Source organism: Nematolebias whitei, chromosome 7 (genome assembly GCF_014905685.2).
Source record: "Nematolebias whitei isolate Nwh7 chromosome 7, NemWhi1, whole genome shotgun sequence".
Classification (NCBI taxonomy): domain Eukaryota; kingdom Metazoa; phylum Chordata; class Actinopteri; order Cyprinodontiformes; family Rivulidae; genus Nematolebias; species Nematolebias whitei.
Genome location: NC_056504.1, coordinates 46984036 through 47005294, shown reverse-complemented (window position 1 = coordinate 47005294; position 21259 = coordinate 46984036). Strand labels below are relative to the sequence as shown.

At 39.1% G+C, this 21259-nt stretch overlaps 1 protein-coding gene and 1 pseudogene across 1 annotated transcript in view; both read left to right on the top strand.

Moving 5' to 3' along the window:
- Positions 1-2405: 2405 nt before the first annotated feature.
- The window catches only part of rbpjl (recombination signal binding protein for immunoglobulin kappa J region-like), a 23115-nt gene continuing 4261 nt past the window's right edge, over positions 2406-21259 (top strand). The window contains exons 1-9 of the mRNA XM_037679683.1: positions 2406-2418; positions 3484-3563; positions 8273-8402; positions 12381-12515; positions 12750-12820; positions 12926-13041; positions 13199-13376; positions 15783-15920; positions 19952-20064. Of these exons, the coding sequence (XP_037535611.1) occupies positions 3527-3563; positions 8273-8402; positions 12381-12515; positions 12750-12820; positions 12926-13041; positions 13199-13376; positions 15783-15920; positions 19952-20064 (918 nt within the window). The 5' untranslated portion in view covers positions 2406-2418; positions 3484-3526. The remainder of the gene's footprint in view (positions 2419-3483; positions 3564-8272; positions 8403-12380; positions 12516-12749; positions 12821-12925; positions 13042-13198; positions 13377-15782; positions 15921-19951; positions 20065-21259) is intronic.
- LOC119412648 lies at positions 16761-17322 on the top strand (annotated as a pseudogene).

Sequence of the window (21259 nt, the reverse complement as noted above, 5' to 3'; positions counted from 1 at the left end):
TAAACAAATCAGAACTCTCTGCTCCTTCAGTTTATTCACACACGCACGGTAAAAGTTTGATTCACTGAACTTTACATGAGCCAGTGAAACTAGTCGTTAGCCAAATAACTTAAATATAATTAGAAACAAAATGTGCTCGAAATGTAAAATCAGCATATGCCAAAAGCTAAATGTGTTTTTAAAGCACTTTTATGCCACATGCTACGATGTTAATCAGCCATTCAAAGTTTACAGAACAGTTCTTAAGGTAAAATAAGATGATGTTGGAATTCTTACCACAACAAATGAAACAGAAGCAGTTTTATAAGTTATTTTTAAGTTTAGACTTTTATCAGTCCACTATTTTAATGAATATCAAAGAGGCTAAAAATTCAAACGTGACATAAAAAAATGTTGTTTGATGTTTCACATTTCTCTCCCTTAATATGATTATTACCTGCCTTCGAAGGCATGGATGAAGCCCAGACGTTTGTTTGTTTATTTATTTATTTTGCATAAAAACCCAAAGGTTTCATTTCGCACAAAGCGTTCTGCGCATGAACTGTGTGAAATCATTTCTCCCTGACCCTGACATCGCAGGAGACGCTTTGGACCAAGCAGATCTGGAGGCTCTCTGGGAGCTGTGGAGATCGAGGAACTTCCTGCAGCATGACGCGACTTCAGGAGGTTTTTATTCTGTGGTTACAGCTGAGCCACAAACAGGAACGTTGTAATGACGTAATGACCAGTTGGATTGTGATGGACAAGTCCAAATCAAACCATCGTCTGCTGCAAATAGCAAAAATAATACCGTATTTTCCGTCGTACACATTGCACCTCCCTATAAGTCGCATCAATCCAAATGTGTCTAATAAAGTGCAGGGCATGCAAATTATGCAAAAAACACGACTTATAGGCCGAAAAACACGGTCATAATAAATTCACTTTTAGGTTGTTAATTTGTGTTTTTATTATAATTTACCAACTAGATTTAAGAATTATTCACAGTTTAAAGAGTTTTACCCATAGTTAAAATAACTATTATTATTATTACTACTATAACTATTAGGTATTTACTCTATATTTTGGATTCTTAACAATTTTTTAGGTTTAAATGTTCAGTTGTAGGTTTACTGAATAAAGAGTGTGATCAGATTTTAAATTAATTTAAAGTATGTTAATTGCTTTAATGAGCTTCTTTAAGTGCAGAAATGATTGTAGATGAACTGTTTTTGTTATTTGCCATTGTTTTTGCAGTCCAGTAAATGTTACAGCTCAGTTAATTCAGTCTTGTGGTTTATTTATTTATTTTTTTAATTTATTTATTATATTTATTATTGTTATTTATTGTATTTATTATTATTATTATTTATTTGTTTTTTTTTTTACATTTTATTTGTTTTTTTTTACATTTTATTTATTTATTTATTTTTAATTATTATATTAAAGTCATTTGAACGCAGCATTTAGTTTCAGTATGAGTTGTTAAAATATATATATTCATGTTTATATCATCAAAGTTCATGCTCAATAATCCAGGTAGAAAACAAACACTGGACGGTTTCTTTATCTGCTGAGACGTTTCGTCCTTCATCAATTCGAGGAGCCACAACAAACAGTCCCACAAGCAGCACACTCCCATAGTGGATAAAAACCAGTTTGCTGGTGATAATAGGATTTCTGAGGCCCGCCCCCTCCGTCAACTCCTCTGAAGCTGCCACATCCAACATGGTTCAAAACATTATGGGCGTTTGCTGCTTGTGGGATTGGCTTTGCTTGTGGCTCCTTGGACTGATGAAGTCCTTTGGATGAAAAAAAAAAACATCCAGGGGAGCTGCCTGAACTTTGTTGTGTTCATGTTTATAGTTTTGTTTTGTTGATTTTTCTATCAGGAGTTTCTCATTTTTCACATTTAAAAAACATCAACAGAGTAGAAAGAAATTTTATTCCCAAAAAGTGACACTTTTGCACTTTAGTCCAATAAAACTTCATACAATCTGAATATTACAGAAGAAAATAACGGCCTTCGGGCGTCTTCTGTTTGCACAAGAGCAAGGTGTGTGTGAGACAGCAGCAGGTGACTATCTCCTTACTCACACACACTGAAAGATCCAGTGTTATTTACATGCCCTCACACATGCACACACTTTGGCACACTGGAAGCTGATAAGCTGTAATGTAGAGCAAACAGGAACACTCTTACATTTGTTTTCCATCAGTGCTCCTCCAACCGTTCAGAGGATTAAAGCAGCGTCACTCGTTCACGTTCACCTGATCAGTCGACTGATGGAGGAACATTTAGAAGTTTTTACATGATTTTGTTTGTCACTCGCTGAGGATGGTGTGTCACTGCAGCATTTTAAACACCTCAGTGGGCAGAAACTGACCCTGTGGCACAGACAAGTTTTAATTTACCAGAAGAAGAGCAGGAGGAAGAAGGTAAGGAGCAACGTCACAGTTAGCAGTAATATTATGACAAGAAGACAGGCGTCATTGTTTTATATTATCAGATTTACAGTAAAAAATCATGTTGGATTGTTTATCTGGTGCTCTAATCTTTAATTAGGCTTTTTTTTTTGGAGGCTAATAATTCTTGGGATGGGTTTTATACAGATCATGGCCCCAACAAACATCTGATTTTAACAGACCATCAAACTGGAACCCAAAGCCAAGCTGATGTTAAATTAACAGCAGCTTTAGTCAAACTACTGAGCTCCCTGAGTGTAGATAAGCAGGTGACAGGCAGGCAGGAAGGTTTGTTTTAAAAAAGTTTAATAAGAACAGTCAAACAGGACTCCAGGACTGAACAAAAACCAGACAATGACATCTGGATAAGGGTCTTGTGACTGATTGTGAGGAATTAAGACAAGAAATAGATTGAGAGGAATGACTGGAGGGAACAGGTGCGGTGCTACTGATGAATATCTGAAATGAGTCAAGACATCAAGGGAGCTGAGGACACTGGACTGGATTATTATTATTATTTATTATTATTTAACCAGGCAGATCCCACTGAGATCACAAATCTCTTTGGGAAAGGAGGCCTGGGCCAGAAGGCAGCCTAACATGCATGTTTTTGATCTGTGGGAGGAAACCAGAGAAAACCCACTCAAGCATGAGAAGAACATGCAAACTCCACACAGAAATGCCCCAGGTCCAACCAGGGATTGCACCCAGGACATTCTTGCTGTGAGGCAACAGTGCTAACCACTGAGCCATCGTGCTGCTAATATGGATAAACAAACTAAAAAATGTCAGGCTAAACAGGCACTAAACACTGTTAACAAACAGAGAGCTTCTAATGGTATAAGTTAAAAAAAACACACTGACACATAAGGAAATGTGAAAAAGAGCAGAGAAACCATGAATTTAACTAGTAAAACTCCAAGAAACCTCAGAACTTTATTTTAATATTGGACCAAGAAGGTTTCGTTGTTTTTAACATGGACAAAAGGTCACAAACAAATGACCTCACATTTATCCGAACAACTTCTTTGTACACAGAGACCATGGAGGACACCCAACCCTAACTGAAACAAAGGTTGTCATGGCGACAACGGGCACCGAGGAGGATGGGAGTGAAGGTGAGTGATGGAGGATTTTCACATTCATCCTATTTATTAACATTTCTGGGTTTGGTTCTTTAGAGGGACGGAGAAGGGTCAGTTTTACCACTTCAAGACTTCAAGACTGAAACTATGTTTAGTTGGTTGTTTATGGTTGCTGTGCCAAAATCCACCAAAGCACCATCATATAATCCTAAGCCTCTTGAAACAGTTTAAAGAAGACCGCGTTGTAAAAAGAAATCTTTTGTTGTTCGTTTCCACATTCTGTCAGCTGACCTGCAGTAACCGTCCCATAACCTCTTATTGGGGTCGCGACCCTGAAGTTAAAGACTGTTGACAGATATTTAACCCTGCTGACGTCCTGCAGGAACGTTTCTAAACTTTAGTTGAATTATAATTTAACTTGACATTTGTGCTTTAACTAAGTGGTTGCGATATGACGTCTACAGAATAAAGACAATGATGGAGCTTAGCCTCAATGGTAGGGAGCCATGAAAAATTGAAGTAAATTGAAATTACATGGTCCTTTTTTGATGAAAATATAAGAAGCAATAAAAACTGAGAAAAGTCAAAAGTTTGAAACGCCACTGTTACATTTTAATTCCCCGACATCTCCCAGTTTTTTACATTCAACCCATTTAAAGTGTGTTTTATATTTATCCACCTGTTTTCCACACATGCACAGGAAGAGCGTCAGGAAACAAACGTGCAACTTGCTTGCTGTGAGATGACAGCTCTAACCACTGTACCACTGTGCAGCAGCCCTATCAGAGGGATTCAAATGTAACAGAAATACAATGTTTAAAAGAATGTGAGACAAATTTACAAAGTTGGATCCAACCGTGGCACCTTATCCCTGGTTAATTAATTAATTTTCAACTAATTAGGTAAATACGGTAATAAAAATTCTCACTATAATCAAGTTAAGACGTTGCATAAACTTTATCTGACTCAAAACGTTAAATTTGTTGTGTTTTCCAAGAACCAAGACCATAATGTTCACCCTGTCACCTGTTATCACCATTTAACTCAAAGTGCAACCTAAAAATAAAGAACAATTTAGAACAACAAATTAAAAAAATGTTCAAATCTGCACTAAAATAATCTTCTTTAGCCGAGTGTCAGTCATTTGAATTGGCTGGTTGTTAATAAAATGAAAATGCAATATCTTACTTTTTTAAATTATGTAAATAATAAATATTAATCTTGTTAATTATATTCCTTTTTAAATTGTTCATATGAGCAGTATGCAACCGGTTTGTAGACCGAGTTCATTTTTATGTGAGCCATTAATCTTAATGTAAACGTATAATTTTCCAACTACAGTTATCGTCTGTAGCTCTGACAGAATTCTCCTTTTTGTCCGCTGACCGTGAGGGAAGATGATCCTTTTCTAAAGAGGAGAGGAAATTAAAGCAGCAAGTTAAAAAAAGAAGATAAGAGGGAAAAACCTAAAAAGGCACGTACAGATTAAGTACTTATTTTATGAACATATCATTTCTTTAAAAACTGGCAGTTTGGCTTCACACGGAGTTGAAAACCAGCCATGTGGGCCACATGTTCGAACACCGTGATGCATGACGAGAGCTGTGTAAAAACACAGGCATGAGCGCAGAAGACACGTCTGTGCAGCGAGGCGGAGGCTCTGCACATCCTCCTTGTGGTGATTTAGGTTTGAGTGACAGCTGGAGCCCACACTGAGAGGAAGACACTGCTCTTCTTGTTATTGGCCTCAGACTGGATCCAGATGTTGACTCAGACGGTTGGCAGGTTCCCTGACTGGGTGCCTGTTTTACTGCAGGCCTACCTGCCTGCTGAATTACTTCCTGCACGGCGGCGTCACTGCACATCAACCTGAGAGAGGTTCATTCAGCTGAGGCTTTTATCAAACTAAAACTCCAGAAGCAAATCATAGAAGAAAAATGTCTAAGGAGTTTCATAAATCAGAACAATCTGTTAAAGTTGTTTTTACTAAAACAACGGAAACCCAAACAACAGCTATGGTCACTTTACTGAAATAGTTTGTTCGCTGGAAGAATAAAATAATTATAAATAGCATATCTAATAAAAAAAACAAAATTAAATCACCCAGTGGCAAACTATTAATAGAATGTGGACTAAAGTTGAACTTGCGGTCAGACCATAAAAAATATATATATTTCTATTTAGGTGCACTGTTTGAAAAAGTAAAGAACAATATTATCCTCCAGCAGCTGGAATGTTAAGCAGCCATGATTAATGGTTAAGACGGATGCATTATTAAGCATTCAAATATGACTTCAACCCTCAGATTGTTGTAATTTTCTGATGCGGACACATTCCTATGATGTCATTGCAGTTCTGTGGCGGTTTAGGTTTGAATCTAAAATCAGTGCGTGAGTTCCTGCTGGTTTGAAGAAGAATCTGAGCGCAACACTCATTTGTTACAAACGTGTAGAACAATCTGGATCGTTTTGCTGAATGCAGTAGACAACTACTGCATTTCATGTGAAAATTCAATGTGAATGTTTATTGTAGAAGAACTTGCTGAAAAACAGCTGAAATTAGCTAAAAACATGCTGAAATGGAAGAACAAGCCTACATTATCAAAAGAAAGAAGAAAGAACAAATTTTCTGAATTAGATTTTGAAAAGCAGAAATGAACACAAAAATTAGGAAATTAGCTAAAAAATAAATAAAATAAAATTAGCAACAAAAAAAGCTGAAAAGTAGCTGAAAGGGCAGAAAAAGCTTAAACTACCAGAAGGAAGTGGAAGGAACTGAAATGAATTCCAAAAATGTGGAATTAGTTGACAGAGCTAAATTTAGCACAAAACAGCTAAAAAGGAGCTGAAATAGCATAAAAGGCTGAAACTAGCCAAAATAAGTTGAAAGGAGCATAACAAGCTGAAATTAGCAGAAAGAAGTTCATTAGGCTGAAAGTAGCAGAAATTACCATGAAAAACTGGAGTATATCTGAAAACAGCTGAAATTAGCTAAAAATAAGCAGCTGAAAAGGTAGAACAAGCTTAAATAAGCAGAATAAAGCAGAAAGAACACATTTGCTGAAAGAAGGAAAAATGAGCACAAAAAATGGAAATTACCTGAAAAAAGCTGAAATTAGCATCAACAACAAAAACAGCTTAAACGTAGCTAAAAAATGCAGAAAGAAACATAGAGAGCACTTTTTGCTGAATTAGGCCGGAAAACATTAAAATGAGAGTAAAAATGTGGAATTAGCTGAAAATGCTTAATTAGCACAAAACAGCTAAAAAGTAGCTGAAATAGCAGAAAAAAAATGAAACTTGCAGACATAAGTTAAAAGGAGGAAATTAGCAGAAAGAAGTTAGAAGAAGCACAGAAATGTTGTAGTTATCGAAAAGAATCTGAAATGAGCACAAAACAGCTGAAATAAAGCTGAAATTAGCTGAAAGTAGCTGAATTTTAAAACAAAGTGTACTAGGAAGCTGAAAGAAGCTGAAGCAGAACAAAATGTAAAAGGAGCAGTAAAAGGTTGTAAATGGATCTAAAGATTCGAAAGATGTAAAATGAGCTCAGTTCATTTTCTATGAGAACAAAAAAGGTAGAAAAGGCTAAATATTTCAAAAAGCTAAAGTTGCTCCAATACCAAAAGTCATAGCAGGATTGTCCTGATAGAGCTGAACATTTAGATTTATGATTTGTTGAAATAGATTATGAACTGCGGGACGAGAAGTGCGCCGAATAACCGTTTTAATTTTGTGAATGCTTCATAAAGTTTGGAAGTCTACAAAAGTTAGTCCTTATCATTGTAAAAAGCCACATCAGCCTCATTTATGTAACACTGTCCTCCTCTAGTCCGTCTGTGTGGCGTCACTGACTATTTGTTCATGAACTCACCTTTTTCTGACCAGACAGCTGCTCTTCTGCTCAGACAGGCTGATGGAGCAGCCTCACAGTGTCTGCGCGGCGTCTCCAGACTCCCAGTGTGAACCCAGAGGGTTAAACTCACCTCATTAAACAGCTCAAAGCATCCCATCAGATCTGAATGTTTACTAAAGTTTATTTTATTGTATTTTTTTTTATTTATCTTTTATTTATACAGGTTAGTCTCATTGAGCCACGAGAACTCATTTTCAAGAGAGACCTGTTTAGGGAGCAGATGGGGGTTAAGGGCCTTGCTCAAGGGCCCAGAGTGAGGGTGAGGGCAGGTGTGGGTGCTTCACCTACCCCACCCACATTTTTGATGTTGTCGGTACCGGGGCTTGAACCGGTGATCTTCCGTTCACAGGCCCACCTTATCTAGCCTCTGCGCCACCACTCCCCCCTTATAAGTTGTGTTCAATGTGAATTACCTCTCTGAGGCAACAATTTGGGTCTATTCTATTCTATTCTATTCTATTCTGTTCTGTTCTGTTCTGTTCTGTTCTGTTCTGGTCTGGTCTGGTCTAACATTTGCTCCAGCATCATTCTGTATAAAAATCAGTTGTAAATCACATTTGATTTCTTGCCCACGCATGCTGCACAAAGTTCTTAAACTTTTTAATTAACAAAGAAAAAGAAAAACGTCTTGATCTTAAAAAAAAATAAAAATAAAAAGTAATAATCAAAAATAAAGTTACAAAGTGTCAGAACCTTCTGAAGATATATTTGCAGTCAGCAGTCTGTGGCTTTACTTCCGGTTGCCATGACGACTAATAAAAGCTTAATTAAGCATCAGTTACCATCAGCTGTGGATCAGTTTTGGTATCAGTGTCTTGTCTTGTCAGAGACCTCAGTCCACCAGCTGGGACCCCCCCAGATAGAACCTCTGCTACCCTCCGACCCGACAAACACCCTGACTCACCTGGGGGCTCTGCTGTCCGGACTCGACGCACCGAGGGCCGACGAATGGGACAGGTAAGACCAGCTGGGTTGTTTTCTTGACCTCCGACAGCAGCAGTCCACGCGCGCGCGCGCACGGCTCCCCGGCTGTGAGCAGGTGAGCTGTATCCCAGCAGCCCTCGGCGTGCGGTGAGGAATGAGCGCCTGGATGTGAAATGCGCTCTGCTGCTGACCTCTGCTTTACGCACCGGTGGAGTGAGGAGTGAGGGGCTGTGTGGAAGGTTTAGAATGCCATGAGGAGACCTGGCAGGGGAGGGGGAGACCGCCCCCCCCCCCCCCACACACACACACACCCCCTCACCCAGCTCCTGAAATACGAACATCAAGGAGAGTTCATCCCTTTTGTTCTCATGCATTTTACTGTAATTTGTGTTTTTCTCACAGTAATAACCAAATTATCAACAGGAAGTTATGGGAGTCAGGTTGAATCAGTAAATGGTAAATGGATTGTACTTATAGCTCCTTTCTATCTAATCCAGACACTCAAAGCTCTTTACAATAATCTGTGTCCTCATTTACCCATTCATACAACTCTCTACTAGATCTCTACAAAGCTAATTGAACAAATACTCTCAATCACCTTAACTACCTCACTAATATCCATAATGTGCAATACAATTGTGTAATACTTGTATTTTTTTTACTTTCATTATTATATCTATATTGCGTTACATTTTTTATATTTTTAGTGTGTTTAATGTGTGTTTTCTTAAGGCGTGTTTTTGCACTGGAAAAAGGAGTGGCTCTTAATTTCATTGCACTGCGTATAATGACAATAAAGGCATTCTGATTCTGATTCTGAAATCATCTAAAGAGACTAATCAGAGCTTTATCACATTCAAACACTGATGGGACACACATCGGAGGCAACGAGGGGTTCAGGGTCTTGCCCAGGGACACTTCGGCATGTGACTGCTGGTGGATTCGAACCCCCAACTCTTGCATTAGAGGACGACTGCTCTAACCACTCAGCCACAGCCGCCCCAAGTAACAAAATTCAAAGTAAATGTAACAAAGTAAAAGTATTTTCAGCCTCATCATCACCGTGAAACTAATGTTCTGTGGAGACGCGTTCACCTATAAACCTCATCAACGTTTGACAAAATAAATCTAATTCCTGTAACAGTGTTTTAATGATAAAGCTCTTGTTTTGGAGAACGACACTCCGTCGGAGCTTTAGAATGTTTAAGGAACTGCTGATCCGGAGTCAGTTCTTGTGGATTTTACGGCCCTGACACCTGTTGAGTCTCGCTCACAAGCAGACCGTGTAACTGCAGTGAAACCTCCAGACACCTCTGCCAGACCAGAAGATTTACATGTTTGGTGGTGAAGGTGCACTCTAACTCCACCACCCCCACCCTGGCTTTGTTCTCAGTTCATTCAGTGTTTCTGCTGTGAAATACCAGAAGGTATCCTGCTTCACTGTCCTTTGACCTTTGAACTGAGGAAGGTCTAATTCTGGCTGACTGACCACAAAACACATACCCCCCCCCCCCCAAAAAAAAAAAACAAAAAAAACAATACAGTCCGATGAAGAATAACAGGATGATGATGTAGTTGTTCCTTCTCAACATTCTATAACATCGTTTATCCAAGCTTGCAGCAAAATAAATAAAAACGCTGATGTAGTCTAAGTTAAATTTACTGGAGTATTCGACACAACTTTTATATTCGTATCAGCGGCAGCTCGATCACAGAAAAAGAGCTCGCGGACCCATCAGGTGAGTCTGTCGTGTCACGGTGAGACAGACCGGCTTGTAATAAGGTCGTGAGTTGTGACTGAGTGCGACAGGAAGTGTTTCTCTGCCCCCCCAAACAAAGGACTGATCGGAGCAGCATTGTGTCCTAAAGCTCCGTGAGTCCAAACAACTGTTTATTTCAGCTCGTCCACTTTTTAATGTTCACGTTAGAAGAGAAAGAAATCAACTTTCCTGATTTAATGAATTGAAATCAGCTCTAAAATTAGCTTGAATTTGAACTCCTTCTCACCAACAGTTAGGGGGAAAATCCCACGTCTGCCAAGTGAAACAGAGGTTAAACCCCTCTGGGTGTGAGTCAGGCCAGCAGAACACAGAGAGCTTCTTAGTTTGGACTTTATGAGCACAGATCGTACATGAATAGATATTCTGATGCATTTACCCTCGACGTGGACTCCGAACCGTTATATGACCGTTTGACTGACGCCTCATCGGGCTGTTCCTACGTGAAATAGTTCTTCTTTCTCAGACTCTGGTTCACGGTGCACAAGCAAAACACTATTTCATCGTTTATTACAGTCCTCCACTGGTGTTTTATTTTAGTTCCCTGAAAATGTTGTTTTTTTCAGTTTACAGTTTCTGCTTATTCTTATTTCCAGTTTTAGCCATGAAGAAAAAAAAACCCACTGTTACTATAATTAAGTTGAATTTATTTGAAAACATTTGTTTTCATCTTCTTCTTTCAGCTTTTCCCTCTTCAGGTGTCTCCACAGCGAGTCGTCCTCCTCCACCTCACTCTGTCCCCACTCCAACCACCTCCATGTCCTCTCTAACTGCATCCATATGTCTCCTCTTTGTCTTTTTCCTGGCAGCTGCATGTCTAACATCCTTCTACCAATATACCCACTGTCCCTCCTCTGGACATGTCCAAACCATCTCAGTGTGTCCTCTAACTTTATCTCCCAGTCCTTCAACCTGTGCTGTACCTCTGATGATCTCATTCCTAATCTTCTCCATCCTTGTCACTCCTAAGAAGAACCTCAACATCTTGATTTCTGCCACTTCCAGTTCTTTTTGTCCATGTCTCTGTCTCCAGACCATACAACATGCCTGGTCTCACCACTGTCTTTAAACTTTTCCTTTGACCTTTGCTGACATCATTTTGTCACAAATCACTCCTGAAACTTTCCTCCATCCACTCCATCCTGCCTGGACTCTTCTTCACCTCTTTACCACACTCTCCATTTCCCTGGACATTGGACCCCAAGTCCTTGAAGTCCTGCACCTTTGTGACCTCTGCTCCTTGTATCCTCCCTGTTCCACCTTCTCCCTTTCATTCATTCACACGTTCTCTGTTTTACTACGGCTGACTTTCATTCCTCTTCTTTCAAACGCTTCCACCTCTCCAAGTTCTCTTCCACCTGTCCCCTGCTCTCACCACAGATCACAGTCATATGCAAACATTAGTTTTTTTAAATGCAGAATAAAAATCTAAATTTTAAAGAGTAATTGGAAGATTTTTTTGTCTCATTCTAAATGTTGTTAAGACTGTCTCCTCATTCTGTCAATAAATCACAGCCACAGTGACTCTTGTCATGATCTTGTTTTCATCTGTTACATATTTTCAGTTATGTCTTGTCAGTGGTATTTTTAATGCTGTTTTCCTCTTCTCTTTTATTATGGAGCTGTTTTCTATATGACTAACATCCCAGATCCAGGGTTTTAACTCTGAACGTGGCTCTCCAGGTGATCCCGAGAGAAAACAGTTTCTATATTTTTAACATTTTCTAAGTGTTTCTATAAACGGATTCAAACTGCAAAAACATTAAGGCACTAAAGTGAAATGAAGCGTACTACTGCTCGACCACTCATCCTTGTGGCAGTCACAAAAAAATCCATTAGGTGTTTTATTATTATCATTATGAGAATAATGAATTGGTTTTTTTTATGTCATACATGACTTGTAACTTCTTTTTTAAATTTTCAGTTCCTTTTTGTGGTTAAAAAAATATTTATATTTTTAAACAAGTTGCCTATAAGTTTCTAGTATGCATGAAATAACATGGTAAAAACACACGGTCTAGTTATGGCTTTAAAGTATTTTAATTGATTTGACCATAGCTCAACAACAGCTGCTGTTTATTTCAACCAGCATTCCTCCATATGTTCCAACATGATTGATATTTTAAATTGTCTGACAGTATCTTAATTTCTCAAGAATTAAGGTCTCAGACGCACTAAAATAAAATGTTTTCTTCAGTTTTCTGTGCCTCACCGTCCGATCTCGTCCAATCAGGAGGCTCGATCCAGGTTTTCCAGCCTGTCAGCTTCTAGGAGCAACTAGAGAAGCAAAGCGAGAAGTTCATGCAGATCAGAGCGTCACCATCCTGCACGCCAAGGTGGCTCAGAAGTCCTACGGCAACGAGAAAAGGTCCGGTGAAAATAAACCTTTTCATACAGTAAAAAATAAAATTAAAAGAGCTGAAGGAAAATATACAGCACATACCATAACTTTACTTAGACAGGAGGGACAAACTGGTGTTTTGGGTAGCAAACACCTTTTTTCCAAATTTAAGTTTCAAAGTAAAGTTGTGTGAAAATAAATATTAATTTAATTTAATTCAAGGGGTTGATGTGATTATTTCTGCTGCCACGTCACCTGCAGGTTCTTCTGCCCTCCTCCTTGTGTTTACATCAGCGGTCACGGATGGAGAGTCACGCAGGACCATCACAAAGGTCAAATAACAATAAGTCAATATAAAATAAAAATATTTTAGTTCCTTAAATCTGAGGGATCGTCTTTGAATTTATTTGTTCTCTTCTTTCTCCGCCACACTCCAGTTGGTGGTTATGGGGATTCTGCGCACAGACTCTGTGGCTACATGTGTTTGGACAGCTCCAGTCAGTCGCAGGCAGACACGTTCAAACTGATCTTTGATGAACAGCCGAACTCCAAGGTGACAGAAATACAAACCTGACGTCGTGGGAAGACGTTTACAAAAATATAATAAGTGGTTTTTGTACAACATGCCCAAAGTTATAAAACATCTTTTAACTGGAAACGTCTTTAGTTCCTCCTGATTTTTCACCGGCCCTTGGTCTTTGTCCCTGCAGAAGCTGTTTGCTTGTGCAAAGTCCCTTTTCATCTCCGATCAGGACAAAAGGAAACATTTCTGCCTGCTGCTCAGACTGTTTGTGGGCAACAGACAGGAAGTGGGTTCCTTCCAGAGCAGAATGATCAAAGTGATCTCCAAACCTTCCCAGAAGAGACAGTCCATGAAGAACGCTGACTGTGAGTCGCACTTTATGAAGTTTTTATCATTTATTTTACTTTGAAATTGAACTCTAATTTAAAAATAGTGTTGTGCATCCTGCATGACTTGTTAACCAACATTTCAAGCATTTGTTTGTTTTCTATCTGAACTTCTGGGTGAAGTGTTCAGTCAGGGTCACAACCAAATGACCAGAACAGGGGTCTGCAAACGTTATGATCAAGAGACATTTTTACACCTTCAGTCACTAAATTAAACGTGTCCAGAGCCGCAGCAACCTTCTACAACTTTGATTATCAACTGGTGGCCCATGGGCCATTTTAGGTTTGTTGGATGAGACGTTGTGGCCAGTAGGGGTGACTTAAAGATAAAAATATCTAATGATTTTTAACATTTATTGATGTTTTTTACAATTTAAGACAAATGAAAAGACTGGATTCTTGTGAAGAATGACAAAAATCCTTTTATAAATTAAATAAAGAACAGCTATGACTTAGAATATGTAATTTTTTGTTTTAATTGTGGAAAAAATAAATAAGTATAGAAATAAAGCAAAAAAGTTTAAGTATTTGCAAAAGAAATGACAGGAAAACGGCAACAACTAGTACATTTTTTTGTTGTTTGTATAACAAACATTAAACTTCAGTTTTATGTTGGTTTTGGTTAAAGCTTGAAAGAGCCTCTGCAGAGCGACCAAAGAGCCGCATGTGGCTCCAGAGCCGCAGGTTGCAGACCCCTGGACTAGAACCTGAAGAAAAAGTCTCAACGGGGTTGGACTAGATTGGAGCAGAAGTCTAAAAAATGTGGAAAACCAAAATATTTCAGCAAAAATTAACACCAGTGGGATTATATTCTAAATGCAAACAGTCAGATTTCACGGATTGTCAGCTGATGCCTGTGCTCTGTGGGTCAAAGGTCAAATCGTTTAATTAAAATCTACACATGAAAACTGAATGACATCATTTCGGCTGCTGAGCTGCTGGCCTTGCAGATCAGGTGACTTCACTTTGATTAGAAAAATATTTCCATTTACCTCAGATGTTGGAATTGGATTTGGAAATGTTTGACCTCTAACTTTGTTCTACGTGCACATCAGAAACTTGTGCTCAGTGACCGGGCTGTGGACTTCGTTCAGTTGCAGGAAGGAGCATAAAATCAGAAAACTCTCTTTGTATTTGAATTTGTTTTAAAGTTCAGATGACAAGTTAGTTTGGGTTAAGATTTAAGGCCAGAGTTTGAAATACTGGATGAACCTTAAAGTCTGTTAAATTATTTTAAATTAAATTTAGTTACAGTGCCATTTACCATTGACACCAACCCAATTCACTCTAAATGATTAGATGAGTGCAAGAAATAATAATTCACAACACAATGTCTTAAAACATCAGTTTACATTAAGAAGCAACATCCATCATCATCTTTACTCGCTCAAGTCATGGGGGTCACTGGTGCCATATCCTGCAGTCACTGTGCGAGAGGCGGGGGACACCCTGGACAGGTCTCCAGTCCATCACAGGGACACAGAGACAAACGAGATAAACAACCATTCACTGTCTCATCTAGGGACAATTTAGAGCTCCCAATCAGCCTAACATGCATGTTGTTGGTCTGTGGGAGGAAACTGGAGAAAACCCACGCATTCACTGAGAGAACATGCAAACTCCACCCAGAATGACCCCCGGCCAGGATTCAAACTGGCGTCCTTCTCGCTGAGAGGCAACAGCTCTACCCTCTGAGCCACCATCACCATCACTGAAGCAAAATGAAATAATTAAAACACCACATTGAACTGATGATTGGCCTCAGAACTAGCACCAGACAAACTCCTCTGAGATCACAGATCTGTGTTGGAATGGAGACCTGGGCCTGAAGGAAGCCCAACGTGCACGGCTTTTGGACTGTGGGAGGAAACCAGAGCACCCGGAGAAGACCCACGCAAACTCCACACAGAAAGACCCCAGATCCAAACCAGGGATTGAACCCAGAACCTTCTTTGCTGTGAGGCATCAGTGCTAACCACTTAGCTATTACTAAAGTTACTTTCCTTATTAAATAAATAAATAAACAAACTGATCATAGTTTTTGTCTGTTGGATAATTCTTTGTCATAAGAGCGGATAAGGACTAAAAGCATGAACATACAATGAGAGAAATAAAACCAGTTTATCAACAGTACTGGACTTTTGCTCTTTTATGGAGGTTGCAGACTTTAACAGTTAACACTGTATAAAAGTAACAACTTAAAGAAGTAGGAAGTGCATTTATGGTCATGATGGTTTTCACAAGACAAAACGACAAAATTGATTGATTACAAGCAGTTATTGATGTATCAAGTAACAAAATGTGCACGTTCACACTAAAAACGCCAGACGTCTGAATACCAGCAGTGTCGTATAGTTTAACTGTGTGAGTTTTGTGTGTTTGCAGTGTGTATATCGTCCTGCTCCAGAGTGGCTTTGTTTAACCGTTTGCGCTCTCAGACGGTCAGCACTCGTTACCTCTCAGTGGACAGAGGAGCTTTCATAGCCAGCGCCAGACAGTGGACAGCCTTCACCATCACCTTGGGTAAATGTGTGTGCGTTAACTGTACAGCAGTTTTCAGATTTTTATCCACACACAGAGATGTGCCTGTGTTCTGAAAAGGTCAGTGTGTTGAAACTGTGATTTAGATGAGACCTTAAGGAAGAGCAAATCAAAAGTTTTCCATTTTCTTAAAAAATGACTCCAACAGTGATACGGTGTGTTACCTTGAGTTAACAGGTACACAGTGTTTATAAATTAATTTATTTTACTGTCTGGATGCGTATCATTTTTAAGATGAAGTAAAGTTTAAGATTTTTTTGATCCCCGAGTGATTTTTTAATTATCATTTGGTTCCCAAATTTTAGAAGTTGTCTTCAAAAAAAATATTTTAGTTAGACTTTAATGATTTTTCAACAGTTTTTTTTTATTTTTGACCTTTATTTGTCCAGGTTAGTCTCACAGAGACTCATTTATAAGACTGTTTTAAACAAAGAACACAAATGAGGTACATACAACAGTAAACAATCATATAACAGCATATAAAATGAAAAGTAAATAAAATAAATTATATAAACCAAAATAAACATTAAAAACAGCTACATTATAAAACGGTGTAAAATACTAAATACAGGAAAATCTGCATTGATTTTTGCAGTGAACTTAACAGTAGGTCAAAGTCGACATCTTCAGATCTTTTTGCAAGACATTCCAGGAAACAGAAAGTAGGAGAAGGTCCTTTTGCCAAGTTCAGTCCACACTGAGGGGACGCTGCAGGTAATGATGTCTTGAAGCGCACGCACTGATGACATGTAGGAGGAGATAGATGTAATCATGACCACACTCTGACTCTGGTTGAGTTGAAACCAAGAAAAGAAGAAGAAAATGGCAGAAGCTGCTCCAGCTCCCGCTCCGGCCAAAAGCAGCCAAGAAGAAGAGCGTGAAGCCGAAGGTCTGTTCTAGCGTTAGCGAGCAGGTCGTGAAAGTTGTGGCTGCTTCCAAGGAGCACAGCGGCGTGTCTACTGCCGCCCTCAAAAAGGCTCTCCAGAGGATATGATGTGGACAAGAGCAAAACCAAGACCGCCATCAAGAGCCTGGTGGCCAAGGAGACCCTGGTCCAAACCAAGGGAACAGACGCCCCTGGATCTTTCAAGATGAGCAAACAGGCTGACACCAAGGCCAAGAAGCCCACCAAGAAAGCCACTCCTAATGCAAAAAAGCCCATTGTCAAGAAACCTGTCGCGGCCAAAAAAAACCAAGAAGGTGGCTGCAGCCAAGAAACCCGCAGCTGCTAAGAAGTCCCCCAAGAAGGTGAAGAAGCTCGCTGTGGTCAAACAGGCAGCCGAAAGCCCAAAGAAGGTGGCGAAGAAGGTGTCCGCAGCCAAAAGAGCTCCAGCAAAGAAGGCAGCCAAAGCCAAGAAGACGTGAACTTTGATGCACTGAACTCCTCAAAGTATAACTGTTAGATCGAGCACACGGTCATTTATTTCACAACAGCAGAGTTTGTAAAGTTGCACCAAAATTCAATATGGGTTTATATTTTTGGAATATTATTTTTCCTTTTTATATAAAACGTCTGAACTACAAAAGAAAAATAAATCTACTGTTCCTTAAATGAAAACATGTCACCTTTCACACCAGAGTTTTGTTCAGACTTTGAAAACATATTTTCCATCTTACATGATGTCATACTACTTCAAGTGATGTTTTAGCTCTCTGAGTATGTGTTAAATATGGCTTTTAGCTACTACCAAATTAAATTATAGCTTATTATATATAAGTGTGATTAAAGTATGGCCATTTTAATACATTCTAATTTTATTAACTGTGGTAGCCATCATGAATTGGAGCAACTCCAAAACATCATCAGCTATAGATGGACAGCCAGAGATTAGTTTCTGAAAGTTTCATTAAAATCCATTGTGTGGTTGATGAGATATTTTGCTAACAAAAATCCACAAACATATGCAAAAATGTATAAAATCATCCCATTTGTGAAAAAGTTGCAAAATAAACATGCGTGTGTGTGTAACGAGTGTAAAGCCTAAATTTGAAGTGTCAAAATGAGTTGTGGAGCTGAACACATAAACTCAGAAAAAAAAAATGAAGAAGCAAAAACACGTCCTCATGTAGTGAACCTAACCTGATGTCAAAACTAAAGCCTAAGGTCAAAACCTTTGACCTTAAGAACCTTGTGGGACAGAAACTGTCATTTCATTGATCTGCATCCAGAAGTACAGTTTGACCCATCCTGAGACTTTCTTTCTTGAATTAATCAAGTGGAAAAGACAATTCTCTATGATCATTACTATTTTACAAATGTTTTGATAATCAAATTGTGTTAGTTCAAACAATGTTTACAGGTTGAAGAGAACTACTCATTTTTATTTACATAAACAGTAAGTAATGATTTTTATTCCTCATTCAAAGAAGAAATCAGGTTAATATGCATTTCTTGATTTTCTGTCTTCAATGAGCAAATTTGTAAGTGTGTTAGAGTTCGAGGTTCGGTCAACTAAAAAGTTTACTGAAAAGAAATGTCATGTTTAACTTTCACAGAAGATACTAGGTGAATTGACTCCACGAAGTCTGAAGTTCTCCAATAATCTTTCTGTCTGTCACTAAAACAATCCTTGACTTTCCATAACACCTTACATCACAAACCACACCTCTGTTCTGGTCCATCCACGAATCAGAAAGCTCTCAAATGAACCGGAAGTCGAACCCATTTAAATGTGGCAACTTCCCAGTTCTCAAGGAGAAGTGTCGTCTAAAAGTTCCGTTGTCTGTGTCGAAGAGAGACGAGACGAGATGAGTAGAGCTTTGAAAGAGTTGGAGACGTAAAGAGTTCAGAGTTCTTGGATGCAAACGCATTCAAGATGATCCAGAGACGATTTTGGGGATTATAACTTCTGTTTGGATAACCTCACACGACTCCTAAGGGTTTGGCTGTCCTCACGGAGACGCTGAAAGAGTCAGAAGGGAACTCTACACCGACGCTGATTCTATCATCAACCAGGTAAAGGTTCTATTTCGACCAAGCGTACCGTGGGCCAAGCTTATTCTCCAAAGAGCGTGTTGTTCTGGTACCACAGATAAATTCCCTCACACATCTCTCTGTAAGATAAATCTCCATTTTCCATCTTAAACTCTCCTTTCTCCTAAAAATTAATCCAGATGTTTTCATTAATGTCTGTGGTGATGCAACAAAAATCATGGCCGTATGATTTTCCTGATTGCAAAACTGATTAAGTGATGTCTGCCGTTTTAGCTGAAAAGTGAAAACAATCGCCGTATTGTTCTCACTTCCTGTAAAACTATGCTGTTGTTATTTTCATATTTTGCCAAATTAATGTAAATGTTTGATGTTAAACTTTGATTCTGTAAATAAATGACCGCATTCATTTTGATGGGTCAAAGATAAATAATGTCTCTCGTTACATTTCTGTTAAATTCAATGCACGACATTTACACAGTCAGAAAAATGAAGAACCCGTGAAATGTATGAATATCTGCACCCAGTTCATACTACACTCAAAAAAAAAGAAAAAAGAATTGCACGGGGTTTTAATTTTAACAAAAACTCATGTCCATGCACAAAAAAAAATTACCTGGATGAGTTCAACATCCAACAATGATGCCAAAAGAAACAGGGATAATCTTTTGCCTTTGGTGGCATCAAACGTACACGTTCCAGGTATTAGACCGCTCCGCTCATAACCCGGACCACACTGCATTAATACGGGCGCTGTGTGAGCGGATTTTCACCAGCAGTTTCCTCTCACACGTCTGGAGGAACCCGTCTGAAAGGTCACTGAGGTTATGTCTGCAGCACAGTGCGCAGTGTGCACAGACCTCCCACCAGCCAAACCTCATCATCCATCAGCTCTCCGTCTTCACACGCTCACCGTCTATCTGTCCTCATTCATCTGCTTGAGCAGCTATAAAAGGAAAAAATAAAATGTCTTTAAATAAACGATTTATTGACTTCAAGTGGAAACATTAAACTATCACTACTTCAAAGCTGTGTGTTACAGTAAAACTATATATATTCATGTGTAGTTGTCTGTTTGCAGTGGATGACCACCCTGCCAACCAAGGGGGCTATGTGCTGAGTGAAGCCTTCATCTGCTATGGTTCTGTGGTCCAATTAATTTGTACTGAGTCAGGAGTCGCTCTGCCACCCATGGTAAAGCTCACACACTCACACGCACACATCCTTGTCTATCTTCATAAGACGATGCCTTTCCTTAAAGCACTCCATGTCCCCTTTAATCTACAGAAATATATGGAAGCCCAGGATTTACAGAATTAATTTTTGGTTCATTTCCCTTATGTTTTGGGTTCACTGGTTTCCAAGGTTGTAGGAATCACTTCCAGTCTGTTAATATTCTCAACAGTAGGTCACTAAAGGTTCACTGATCTGGTTGATGTCTTGGAAAAGCCTCAGCAGCTTGGCAAAAAGTAAATGGACTGTACTTATACAGAACCAAGATACTCAAAGCACTTTATAATACATGTGCCCACATGAACCCATCTACGCAGCATTCTGCTAGATCTCTACAAGGCTAATCTGAATCTGTAGAGACTAATCAGTGCTTTATCACATTCATACACCGATAAGACACACATCGGAGGCAACGAGGGGTTCAGTGTCTTGCCCAAGGACACAGACATGTGACTGCTGGTGGAGTCGAACCCCCAACTCTCCCATTAGAGGACGACTGCTCTAATCACTCAGACACCACTCCCCCCTGGTAGCACATGGTAGACTGGCACCTTGATATAACACTTGTTGTTTCAGCAGTTTACTTTAGTAGCAAATCATGCCACCAACTCTCTTTATCCCTAACATCCTTCTGTCACACCAACCCTCTGAATATCTTCTTTGTCTACATCCATTATCCTTCTCTGTGATCGTCTATCCATTCATTATCTTTAACATCCTTTGTATTCCCTGGGAGAGCTGGTGTCTCTCGTCAGCAGTAATTGAGGTGGGGTACACCCTGGACATGTCAGTCCATCACAGGGACACATAGAGATAAACAAGCATGCACCCAAATACACACCTAGGACCAAATTGGTGTTGTTTGTTAACATTTGTATATTTCTGATCTGTGGGAAGAAACTGGATTACTCGGAGAAACCCATGTAAACACAGGAAGAGCATGCATGTGTTATGCAGAAAGGGCCTATACAGGAATCATGTCTAGGACATTCTTGAAAGTTAAACTGCATAGTTTATCACAGTTTATCACATAGTTTAATCATAGTTTATCACAGTTTATCACATAGTTTATCACAGTTTATCACATAGTTTATCACAGTTTATCACATAGTTTATCACAGTTTATCACATAGTTTATCACATAGTTTATCACATA